Source organism: Lissotriton helveticus, chromosome 5_1 (genome assembly GCF_964261635.1).
Source record: "Lissotriton helveticus chromosome 5_1, aLisHel1.1, whole genome shotgun sequence".
Classification (NCBI taxonomy): domain Eukaryota; kingdom Metazoa; phylum Chordata; class Amphibia; order Caudata; family Salamandridae; genus Lissotriton; species Lissotriton helveticus.
The window spans coordinates 1,280,603,175-1,280,616,075 of NC_136065.1; the positions used below are offsets into that span (position 1 = coordinate 1,280,603,175).

Here is a 12,901-nt window from a genome sequence, read left to right on the forward strand (position 1 = left end):
TTGAGAATAACCCAGGTTAAAAAAAATGCAGCGGTGTTGGAATGTGGCAAAGTTTGGAGTGTGGATCGCATCTCTAGGTGCAATGTTCCTGGGGGAGTGAAGATTTTTACACACAGTGTGCCCTCCACATCCCACACCACAGGGTCAGATGAAGGAGATTTAGCTTGCATACCTTGAGGTCAAAGGGCACCAGTGTGGCATAAAGACTATGTATTCCAGTACAAGTTGTTCTAAATTCTCCACTATTGGAAAACAGTATTGTATTCTTGGTCTATTGTATTTTCTTGCACAAGAGATTTGATTGTTTCTTGGTGAGGGAAAATCCATTTTACCACGCTAAGGAGATGTGTTGTAATTTTATATTTTTCTAACTGTTTCCATATTTTCTATTCCTTGTTAAATTATGAATTTTCGTCATAAGTATTTATTATATGTGGTACATTCCAAACGCCTCCCTTTATTCACATTCCTTTGTCCCAATCGGAATGTGATGCACTGTTTGAACTGATCTTGACCATGGTGGTTTGAAGGTTGAGGACAGAGAAGTGGATTAAACATCACAACTCTTAGAACGTGTCGTGTACTTCTTTCATTACCCTGGCAACCAGCACCTCTGCACCCAGAAACACCAGAGCAGGTAAACCGAAACTGCTGGTGATTCTAAGGACCTTGGCCCCTATTTACCATAAGTCCAGAAGAAAAACTCTGCAACTCGATTTCAAGTAACCCCTATGCAGTGTATGTTTCTCCCATATCATAACATTACTGCGTTCGAGGACATTGCCTCAAATATGACAACTGTATTTTCTGTGTCTCTGAAAATTACTAACTCGATAAGTACTAACCTAATCTCGTAGATTTTGGTGCCTAAATTAATATACAAATCGATGTTATTTTTCTAAATTGGTGTTGGATTTCCTTATTGAGTGTGTCTTATTTATTGACTCAGTGTTTGCAACAAATGCTTAATACTACCCTTTGATAAGCCGAAGGCTGCTCGACCACACAATCGCAAAAACAGATCACCCTGGAGATGTTAAAGCAAGACCCTGTACACTAATAAGGGATACCTGGGCGCTCTGCACAATGCACCCAATTTTGGTAAATTATATACGGAGCCAGCTTCCTACAATACAAATGGGTGACAATGCATCAGGTAATTTTCTTTCTTATGAAAGTGATAAAAAACAATGCACACAAAAAGCAATGAGACCATTTTTAATCAAGGGATGAAGAGAGGAATGACTTCTTTTTAAGTCATCCCTCTTAGTGAATACATTTTATGTGCATCTACACATATCTCACACAGTAACCTTCTAACAATCATTTGCTAACAGGCTGCAATTATTTAAGTTTGCAAGGAACAATGTCAATTTTTGATGCATCTAAATGCAGAACATATAGACACAGCCAGCTTAGTTTCATTTAAAGCTAATTGTTAAAGCTATCAAACTCAGGTCAGTAACGTGAGCACATAGAGAGTGTAAAGCACATTCACACAATGGGCTGTTGGGTTAAGATTTATGGTCTCGTCCTACCTCCCGCCTCTCCATTCCTCTCCCAACCTCCTCACACTATTGTTGTACCATGCAGGAAGAACCGAAAATGTGTTGGGCCACAGATTCCCACCAGGTAGTTGGTGTAAAGATGAGGAGTTTATAAATCTAGAACATGTAAATACTTTGAAAGTACTTTGTAACGGAATGAGAGTGAACATAATAGCAGCTGAATTATTTTAGCAAAAGTGGGAAACTGGAAAGTGTATACCGATCTAATGCTTCATCACTTTAGTACATGCTATGATCTCAGACTAATTCAAAGGCTAACTAATACAAAACTTAAAACCGAGATGATCTGGGAGGTCGACTGTGCACTTACCGCAGTTTGTATTTGTAAATTGGACACTCACATAGCTCCTTCACGTGATACAGGCATACCAGTTCTCCAGGGGAACATGGGCATGAAACACCAGAGATGAAACAAGTAGTCTTACATTTTACACACTGACGCTCATCATCTGCCAACTCTTCAAAGTCCATCCTCTCAGATTCAATTACCCCCTACAATACAAGAAAAATTTAGGGCACCACAGTGGAGGGCAAACGCAAGTAAAAAAAAGCTTGCCCAAATTGGCAGATTACAAACACAATTATTCTCCAAGAGAGGCAATCATTTGAGGAACTTTGTACTTTTGCAAACAGGAAGATGTATTTTTATTTTTTCAAGTAGGTTTATGGACTAGAAAAGGAAAACATTACTTGCATGTAACAATCGGTTTACTGCAGGTTATGTTGTAGGTGAAATTATGTGCACTATAACTAGTTGGAATATTACAACTTGAATTTCTTCAAAGTCTTTCATCTACTTAGGGTTTTCTACCTGGTGTTGATGTAAAGACACTAATGATCAGTTAAAGTGTGTACAGATGACTAAGCAGCTGCCTTCAGAATAACCGTTATGCAATATTACTAAGGAAGACCACAGTTGCTCCTTTCTTTCGAGTGGAATGACCCTGAGGCATGTCAATGAGCACCGACTTTGCATGTACATAACAAACCTGGATGATCTGCAAAATCCAGCTGTCTGTGTCTCCATTAAATATAGGAAGTCATAAGTGCATGGCTACAAATGCAACATTACTTTACATTTGTATACTATTCAACGAGTGCACATTTAACAGAGAATGAAACGTGTAGGAAGCTTGGTTTATGTTGCAGTAACCCCCCCATTTCATGCCAGACTACTGATGCACTTTGACTGGATGTGCCCTGGGTCCCTGCAAATCAGGTTCCTAGGGCCTGTCTTCATGCTCATGCACCTGTACCCTCACCACTGGTATAGTGCACCCAGCTAGTGGGGTGACTGATCTATGCCAGGGCAGTGGGTTCTAGGCAGGACACCCACAGATGTGTGCCATGTCGACTCTTCCCTTTGTTCTGCACCAAAACACGCAGCCTTCTCAGGCAGTGTGTGCGTGTAGTGGTACAGTAACTCTAAGGGTGGCACAATAAGTGCCGCAGCCCTTCGGGGGCTTCTCTGGTCACAGTGCCCTGGGTACCTGTGGTACCATTTACCAGGGACTGACCTGTGGCCAGAGATGCCATTTGGGTTTTCGCTTCAAAGAAGTTTTTAGGGAAAGAACATAGGCCTTGGGTACCTGGATAGCAAGAGCCCAGGGCACACACAGTCAAAGCACACAAGCAATTCAGCAAAAAGTTGGGGCAACCATGCAGAAAGAGGGCTCTTTCTCACAGTCCCGTAATGCTTTCTGAATCTGGGTACCCTACATTAGATCTGAACAACTTGTTTACTAATGGTAAAGGTAAATCCTCTATGCCCATTACAATATGTTACAACATTTGAAAGTATGGTATACCATTGCCCAAATGAGGGTGTATAGTGACAAGCATCAAAGCCAAAATGTGTCGACTTTTGACTTGCCTAAAAAAGCCCCAGTGCTTCATGACTAAGTTGGATCCAGGTGATATCATATACATATGGATGCGTCACCAACTATTTGTGTACGCCTCATGCCATGCAGGCCATTTTGGTGTTTAAATTACGCTTCCAAATAGCAAAGGTAAACTGAAAAAATAAAATAAAATGCACATTTACTAAAATTATCAGCTTCTTGAATAAAATCTTACCAGTTGGCGTACACCTTCCCTCAGAGCTTTCTCATTTTCAATCAGAATAGCCATGTCCTTTTGAACAGTGGAGGCCAACACTATGTCCAGTGTACCAGCTTTTGAAGCCATCTTGCAAATCATCTCATCGTGGGAGAACACACAGTAACGATTTAGCCCCCGGTAATGCTCCACACACTGGCGACCCAATGGTAGCTAAAAACAATAAAGTTAAATTAACTGTTAAACTAATAAAAAAAATAATAAATTCCAAAACTCAATTTCCATCCAGTTTACCCATAGCAGTTCTCAGTTAGCAATCCTAAACAAGCCTGAACCACTAGGCCAACTACCCACCCCAAAAACAGAAGTGAAAAACCTCAGAGTCTGGTTTGATTCAGCGTGGACATTTGATAGCCAGATTCGGAAGGTAGAGGGTAAATGCTACGGGGTCATGAAAATCCTGCAGAAAGTCCTGGATCTCTTACCATCTAATGCCAGGAAAACCATAGTACATGCAGTGATAACCTCCCAATTGGATTACAGGAATGTACTCTTTCTTAGAGCGACAAAGAAAGGTCTGTCCAAATTACAGAGGGTAAAGAATGCGGCGGCTCGATTGGTTCTTGGCCCACCGAGAAGATCCAACACGAAGAAAGCCCTGACAACTCTTCACTGGCTGCCAGTAGAAAAGAGTTGCGTTTAAGGCAATGTGCCACTGCCACCGCATCCTATTAAAGAAAGGCCCAAGATACCTCCAACCGTTAATTACCAAATACACCCCAAGGCGTAGTTTAAGATCATTGGAGAAGGCTCTGGTGACTGTGCCGAGAATATTTAGAGCAAGAATGGGGGAGAGCTCATTCAGGTACCTTGCAGCAAAAACGTGGAACAGCCTACCTATGGGGCTAAGAATAGAGCCATGTGAAAGCAGATTTCGTAGGCAGCTAAAGAACTGGCTGTTTATACAACCTGAACAAGCATAATGATCAAGTTAGGGCATTACGAAGCAGCGGGCAGCCGCATCTTCCCAGAGTCTGGTCTCAGCGCGGGGCCACACCGATGGTGTAACCATGCACTCTACAAATGAATAAATAAATAAGCAAGCATTGGCAAAGCCAATAGGCACCGCATTTGAGACCTTTAGGAATGCAGTGCAGCATGGCTAAAATAATTATGCTAAAGCTTTTTTATTTCTTCTTAGTTACCAATGTGACGTGGATTGGTAGCTAAAAATAAAATGTGTAGGAAGCTGGCTCTGTATATACTATACCAAAATGAGGTATAGTGTGCACAGAGTCCAGTGGATCCCCAGAGGCTTTACAGAGGCTCAAGCAGATCATACTAATGCTATCTTTTGTGGTAGCGTGTAGGAAAGTTCCCCTTTTTACATGGTTACCCACAACCGTTTGCCCGATTTGGATGTTCTTTGACTGAATGTGCACTGAGGTCTGCTAACCAGGTTCCCAGTGTCTTTGTTCTCTCCCAAAACTGTACCTTTGTTTCCACAATTGGCACACCTCTAGCCCACATACAAGTCACTTGTAAATGGTACTAGTGGTACCAAAGACAATGTGACCAGAGAGGGTCTCTAAGGGCTGCAGCATGTATTATGCCACTTGTTGGAAGCTGGCTCTGTATATACTATATTAAAAAGAGATATAATGTGCACAGAGTCCAGTACGTCCCCAAAGGTATAGCAGAAGATAAAGTAGATAATACCTTACTCCAGTGCCTAATTCGTGCCGGTGCTTAGCACCAGCACTTATTTTTCAGGGCGCGGTCTATTAAAGTTTGCTCCCCTGGGCCAAGTAATTATTAAAAATAAATGCACACGTACCCGTTCTGTTCTCCTTCGGTTCAGATTCCTGCCTGGTATGTCTCCAGAGAACAGCCCACCCACGTCCAGGCATGATGACTGCATTTCACCAAAAGGATTTCCTTCTGGTCATTGCATTTGAATAATTGCGGCTGAGGGCAGGCTCATGGGTTGGGGGTTGGGGGGGGGGGGGGGGGGTGTCGGGGTGTCGGTGGGGCCAAGGCAGGCTGGGGAAGTTTAAGACATGCTGCCGAGTCCTGATGGATGGGGAACTCCGACTTTTGGGCAGCTGTCCCGAGGACTGCATTGAGGAGGAATTTAAATGCTGCAGTTAGGACATTTTAAGAATGAAACCATCGAATCCCTGATGCTGCACAGATTATTCCTTATCCAGGAATTGAATTCGAGGAGCTGCGGGCACAAAAGGTGAGTCTCCCTCCTTTCCTGCGCCTGCCTTTTTTTCATGGTGTACTACAGAGCAGTTATTGAAGCGTACTAGTGTGACACTGCAAGTCCCGAAAACTGAAGTTTTAATCCAATTGATTATGGAAGTCGGAACAGTTAAGAACTGGTGCGCCGCAAACAAGTATTTCTAAATATTAGTGCGCCAAAGCAAATTTCTATACCCATACACTTCGTATGAATACGCATGTCCTGCCTCATTGAATTTCCCAGAAAAACATTTGAAAACTGCAACCTTTGCCCACAGCCTTACTTGTAAATCAGCTGTTTAGACCGTCATGTCCTCCCAGCAAACAAACAACTGCCAAATAATAAACTAGCGCTGCTTTTAACATGAGCTAAGAATAGGCCCCTCCTGCTTTGTGTCCTAAAAATATGCTTTCTTGAGAAGGTGAGGGCAGCCAGAGTGCATAAAAGACACCCTTCGATTTCGAAATGTATTCAAATCTATTTGTGCTACAGAAATCCTATCACAAAACAGTCACAAATAAAACAGAGCTTTTTATATGTTTCAAAGAAGTAATACATGGGGAAATGAGCAGCAATTTCGAAAAAAGCCCAAAGCCTACCTTGGTAATGCATTAACCCCCACCCCCTCAAAAAACAGCATTAATGACTGTCAAGTGTGTTTCTGAGCTAGTATGGCCGCGTGACCATTTCTGCTCTACAGTTGCAATGTGGGGGTGTGAATTGACATTCTGCATGTCATCTGCTATATCTCAAGTGCTTTGAGTCCCAGACATGAAATCCCAAAGCATTAGAATCATTGTAGTCTCAGTCTACTAACGCCTATTCTGCAGGAAACCTCTACTTAGTGGAGTGACACCAGAGGAGTGAACGTTTTTATTTATTTATTTGAAATCTACAGGAGGGTCTAGGGAAGATATAGCAACTTTACAATGGTTGCAACGTTTTATCTTTTTTCTACATTGCATAGAAATCATGCATACATTTGACACTGCAAAAAAAATCTTGGAAAAACAAACCTTCAGGGATAAAGTATCCAAATATTTTTCATCTTGGATGGGTTGGATTAGTATGGCAGTTATATCACAGTATAGTGAAAATTAGCTTGCATTGCACAAACAAAATCTGCTCATCTGCGAAGGCATAGTTAAATCGGGAATATTTGGAAACTTCACTAAGGAATAAAGTCCAAAGCAATGCTTAAAAAAATCTTTACACATTCCTAAATCCCACCAGTAAATGGATTAATCCATAATGTTTGTCCAAAATGCTCACTGTGAGTGTGCTGCAGCCAAACGCTTATTCATGTGTTAGCAAACCAATAACTACAATGACCATATACAAGTTGCTTGTTGATGCTTTATGAGTATTCCCACAGTTCTCAGCTATTTTTCATCTAAGGTTTTCTTTTTTCCCTATGTATACATCCTGTCCCTTTCCAGGAATCCATTGTAGCCAGGAAATAAGGTGAAGAGCTTGAGTAAGAGATATTTTCTCTTTATAACTGGTAGTTCTTGTGCTCCTGATCGGCTGTTCAAAAGTGTTAGCCAATATTAATCTTTTGCAGTTTCTTCTTATTTTTTTTTTTATTTTTTTTAAAAGGAGGTGGCATTTCTTGTGTACTACCCACAAACCGCAAGATGTCAGAATGAATGTTATCCCTACAGATTAACACCCTTCAATCTTGTGATTGTGTGCCTCTCATATTGTTTATAGGTTTGTTATGTCCACAGATGTTAAGTTGGAAGGAATGTAGAAGGGCAAAATTAAAAGCATTGTGAAAATCATGGTAGTTTGATACTCTTCTCATATTGGAATAGCTATCAGATTCTGGAATAAAGAGAACGGGAGCAAAAATCCTATTTGGGGCAAATGTCAACACACATTGCTTTTATTTTTCAGTGCAGTATTATACAATCAGGGATAGTACTCATGGTTAAGATTTTAACTGGTTTGGAGCACTCAATCTTTAAACCATAGCAGAACAGTGGGCCACTTTAATATAGTGCAGCAGAAATGCTAGTTTGGTTCTTTTGCAACTTAATCACAGGGGTGGGTCCCTGGGCTACAGCATAGCATATGTGAAAAATTGGGTTGATTGAGAGATGTGAAACCCTACCCTAGAAACAGCCACAATCTTTGTTAGAGTGAACCACAAAAGCTGTTAAACTAACCTGTAAATGTTGTTTCTATTCACTCACACATACTTTAGATGATGAATGCATAAAGTACGTACGTGTAAGGGACTGGAGATGGTATTTGTGCAGTGTGGGTGTTTGGATTTATAGACAGAATGTGGTGGGGGGTCTATACAACTTCAAATGAATATTTTCATTCTAGGTGTTTGTAACTGGCACAAAAAAATGCATACACCATAATGGCCTTGTGGTTGTTATAGGTGAGTTCCTGTTTCAATGTTGTGCCGAGGGCTCTGACTCAATCTAGTGGGTACTAGGAATTTTCTTCCATCTCTGATGACTGGCATGTGTTCTCTGAGGTCTTTAAATAGATTTGTATAGCTATTGCTTCTGAAAGTGCATTTCAGGATCGGTGGGTCCCTTAATCTCGTTTCTACTCCTATTGAGAAGGAAGGTCTTCTGGTTCAGTAGAGAACTGTCAAAGGTGGATGGGTATTAAACTTTGGAAATGGTGGTGGTGGAAGAGGGCCTTTGTCTGATATCAGGGACCCATCCTGCAAATTTTACAGTACACAGATCACTGCCCAGCTTTCCCTAATAGCTCTCCATCAGGAAATGTGAGTCACAGTTGGAAATAAAGATCTTTCTTCTTGCAGATAGTTGCACACTGAAATTCAGATTGGTTATTACATCTGGTTTTCAGTAGTGCTAGTTGTGGATGTGGGTGGGGCCAATAGAGGACGTGGGTGGGGCTAATAGAGGACGTGGGTGGTGCCAATGATGTGGGTGTGGCCTCCTCCAAAAAGTTGAGCCCCTGCCCTTAAAATTTTACAAATTAAGCACTGCCTTGCTCTCAATCAGTGGTAGCTAGGCTGAGCAGTTAGGCTCATCAGAGAGCTGTATTAAGCATTTATTGTACACACTCAGGACGGAAATGATTGCACCCACAAAGACCGAATCCAGACCAATTGTTGGTATAAAAAGATTATACTTTGTTATTTTATTTCTAGAACCAAGTGAAATTTAGTTGAAGGTAAGTAAACAGTTTCACGAATAGCAGTAATACTGTTCACGATGTAGGAGGAATAGTTTTGCAAGGTAGAAGACAATGCTTTACAATGAATGAAATGCTTTTATATGGTCAGTCAAATACAGTAGACTTTGCAATTGTAAAGACAGACCGTTATCTTCAATAGGAGAAATCACAATGCATGCTATGGAAGGAAGGAAAGTACGAGTTACTTACCTTCGGTAACGATGGATTTGGTAGAGAAGATTCTAGCCGCAGATTCCTTCACGTAGAATTATCCCCAGGCGTGAGACTGGATCCAGAAAGTTTTTGCCACAGCATCCCTGCGCGCCGGGGGGCGGGATGACGCAACTCCGCACAGGCGTTGTCTGCGTACGTGACTTCAGCGAGATCACAAGTCCCACCCTGGAGCGCCTACGTCAGTTTTCTACGGAGAACTTTTCCGCACCACAACGCGGAGCGACCAGACAAAAAACTGTGGGAGCTTGGGAACAGTGTGCGAAAGAGCAGAAAAAAGAGAATGGAGACGACACCATAAGGAACAGTGCAACACTGCAGTGTCCAAAGGCAGTGGCAGAAGAAAGAACAGAGAAGAGCCCTGAGCAGCCACTCTGTCAGTATGACAGCCTTCCCCCTCTCCACCCCGTGTCCCAGAAACAAGGAACATGCGTAAAAATTCATGACCCATGTAGCAGGCCTACCACCCCAATCCGGAAACAAGGAAGGGGAGCCAGTCCCAAGACAGACAGGAACAACAAACCTCCAAGCCACCCCAGCATAGAGGGCAACTACCCCCCAAGGAACAAGGGCAAGGCATGGCCATTGGACCCCTATTCAGAGGTTAGGAGAGGGGCCAGTATCCCCAGCAGCAAGAGATGGGGAGGAGAGGACAGAGATTGAGGGTAAACCCCCCCTCCAAACCTGGAGTAGCCAGAGCAGCAGGGCACAAGAGCACTGTAACCCCATCCTCCAAGAACCAAGAGGAGGAATGAACCGCAACCAGACGGAGCCACCCATCAAGAGCAAAAGGCACTCACTGGAGACACAGCCCCCCCACCGGGAGGAGAGTACTGAAGACCAACACAAGGGTCCTCGCAGAACGGGGAGGAAGGGCGGGCCGTGAAGGAATCTGCAGCTAGAATCGTCTATACCAGATACATTGTTACCGAAGGTAAGTAACTCGTACATCTGATAGAGACTATTAGCCGCAGATTCCTTCATGTAGAATAGATACCCTAGCAATACCCACGAGGAAGGAGGTCCTGCGAAAGGACCCCACCAGTCTGGACAGGACAGAGGGTTCCACAGGGGACCAGTCCTGCGGACCAGGAAAGTGACCTCGTCCCTTCCAGGCAAGAGGACCCCCACAACCCAAACACCACCAACCCCAAGAGGGAGGTAGGAGGAAGAGGGAAGACTAAAGAGGCCCGTACAGTCACAACAGAGGAACCAAAGGCAAGGCCGGAGAGGCCGAAGCACCCCCCCCCCCTCCCAGGCAATAGAGCTTCCATTCAATACTAGGACAGGCAGAGGAACAAGAAGAAGCCTAGAGGGCCCAAGCAAACAAGGGAAAAGAAGGCAAGCCTACCTAGAAGGAAAGCAACAGGCCAGCCAGAACAGCACCGATTGCCATATCCACCAGAAGGAAGAAGAACAGCCCGGTCCCCAGAAAAACAGGACAGGTGACACCTGACAAGGGAGAACACAGAAGCATCCCAGCCCTCAGGACAGGAGCAGGAACAAGAGGAAATGCCCGGTCGCACCACCAAAAGGGGCCGTGCACATAACCTCAAGAAGCAATAGCAACATACAGAAACGCCATGGAGAACAGGCACCCGAAGGCGACCAGAACTCCCCAGCAGAGCTCAGCTATCTAACAGCTACCACTACCCCACATAGGGTACGCTAAGTCCCAAGGCATGAAAATCCTCTTTGGTAGAACTTCCGCAGCAGAGGAAAAAACAAAAGGGCCACGGGGAAAAACACCCACACGGACGGAAGGCTTCACAAGCAGCTCAAGCAAAACAAACAGCCTAATCTCAGGGCCAAGTCTGTGCAACAACTCCAGCAAAACACACACAGACAACAAAGGGCCGTCCAGCAGCCAACAATGCCAAAGTCCCAAGTAGGATGTAAATGGCCAGGAAAACCCACACTACAGCCAGAACAACCGGCCTAAGAAGGCCCAGACCCAGCCCAACTCAGTAGTCATTGAGGAGGGGAAGGAGGAGGATAAGGCAGAGGCGGAGGAGGATGGAGCCCTGCCAGGAAGGAACCTTTGGATAGCGGAGTCAGCCGGGGCACGGAACAGACTGCCATCAAACGGAATATCAATGAGCCGCTCCCGAATATTTTCAGGGAACACGCTGTCCCGAAGCAAAGCATGGCGACGGAGGGCGACTGAGGAAGCCATGGCCCGGCCCAGCAACTCCGAGATGTCCAGAGCGAAGCGGAGAATAAACGTCACTAGCTCAGGGCCATCCAAGGCATGATGCCGTAAGTCCACCTGAACAGTCTCTTGGGAAGCTGCGGATCCCAGAGACTCAGCCGAGTCCCACAAACAAGAGGAGGCCCTAGCCAACACACACAAGGTGTTAAGGTCCCGCAGGGCAGCGCTGGTCGAGGCTAACATGTTGCGCCTACATGAGTCCAGCAAGCGGGCATCCCGGGACGGCGGAGTCAACAGTGGCAGCAGGGAGGGAAAAGCGGTCTGCAAAAGTGGACCGGCAGCAGAGGGGTGGAGGGAAAGGCACGCCGGGTCACGCGGCGTCGGAAGGTGTCGGTGCAGAAGACGCTGAGGCACCGGATCCCCCGAAGCGGGACGCCTCCAAGCCCCCGTCAGGGAAGAAAGGAGCAAACCCTCAAAGGGAAGCAAGATCTCCCTATCGCCAGAGCCCTGGTGGAAAACCCAAGAGATGGTCCACTGGGAAATGAGCAATCGGGTCACCCATCCGCAGAATGCCCACAGCCGTGGACACCGCATGAGAGAAGGCCGCACCCGCCTCCGTAGGGCCACGTGGTGGAGAAAGCAGCTCCTCTGTGGGCGACGGCTGTAAACTAAGGCGGCCGTCCACGATGCCAAGAGGGGCGGGCAAAGGCCAGACCTGGAAGTCAGAAGGGGGACCTATCGCTCCTCCGGCGAGCACCCTTGTCTCGGGAATGGCGGGGAGCCACCCTTCGATGACGCCGGTGAAAAAGCCACCACGTGGCGACCTGTCTCCAGGGAGGATGATAACAGTATGCACCCAACCTCCGGAGAAGATGGGGTGTCCAAAGATGAATCAGACGCCTGTCTGGCACCGTAGAGTCCGCTGTCTGAGGCGGGGCGGCAACGCCATCCGGCGCCGAAGGAGATGCCGGATAGGGCTCCTCAAAGCCACACCGTGCCGGGGACCGGAGCGGGCCGGATTCGAAGGGGCCAAGGGGCGCCAACTCAACATCCCCAGAGGCAGCCGCCTGCGTGGAGGAAAGAGGGACAAGGGGAGTGACACGAGGCCCTCCGTCAGAATTGGCCCAGCGTGTGACCAAGGTGGCCCGGTGATCCGTGCGGTGCCGCCCGGGAAGACAACCTCTGACTCGCCCTACGACGAGGCAGCCGCCTTCGTGGAGGGATGAGAAAAGCCCGGAGGAGGACGAGGGGTCCCCATCCAGCCTCAACCCAGAGCGGGATGAGGAGGGTCCACCAACCCCTGTGGCACAGTCTGTTCCAGCAGCTGCCAGAGCAGTTGCGGCGTCACCTTGCCTTAGACAGGACCACCTTGTCCAAGGACCGAGAGGGGCTCAGGATGCGACCCGAGCCCCGGCAACCTCCCGCGACACCACAGGGACTCCCGCGGGAGTTTGCGGCGAGGCAGAGGTG

At 46.0% G+C, this 12,901-nt stretch overlaps 1 protein-coding gene across 2 annotated transcripts in view; it reads right to left on the minus strand.

Moving 5' to 3' along the window:
* KDM5B (lysine demethylase 5B) overlaps positions 1-12,901 on the minus strand; it is an 877,335-nt gene that overhangs the window by 423,589 nt on the left and 440,845 nt on the right. For both annotated transcript variants that reach the window (XM_078644101.1, XM_078644102.1), the window contains 2 exons: positions 3,648-3,842; positions 1,879-2,060 (listed from right to left, as the gene is read on the minus strand). In XM_078644101.1, the coding sequence (XP_078500227.1) occupies positions 1,879-2,060; positions 3,648-3,842 (377 nt within the window). The remainder of the gene's footprint in view (positions 1-1,878; positions 2,061-3,647; positions 3,843-12,901) is intronic.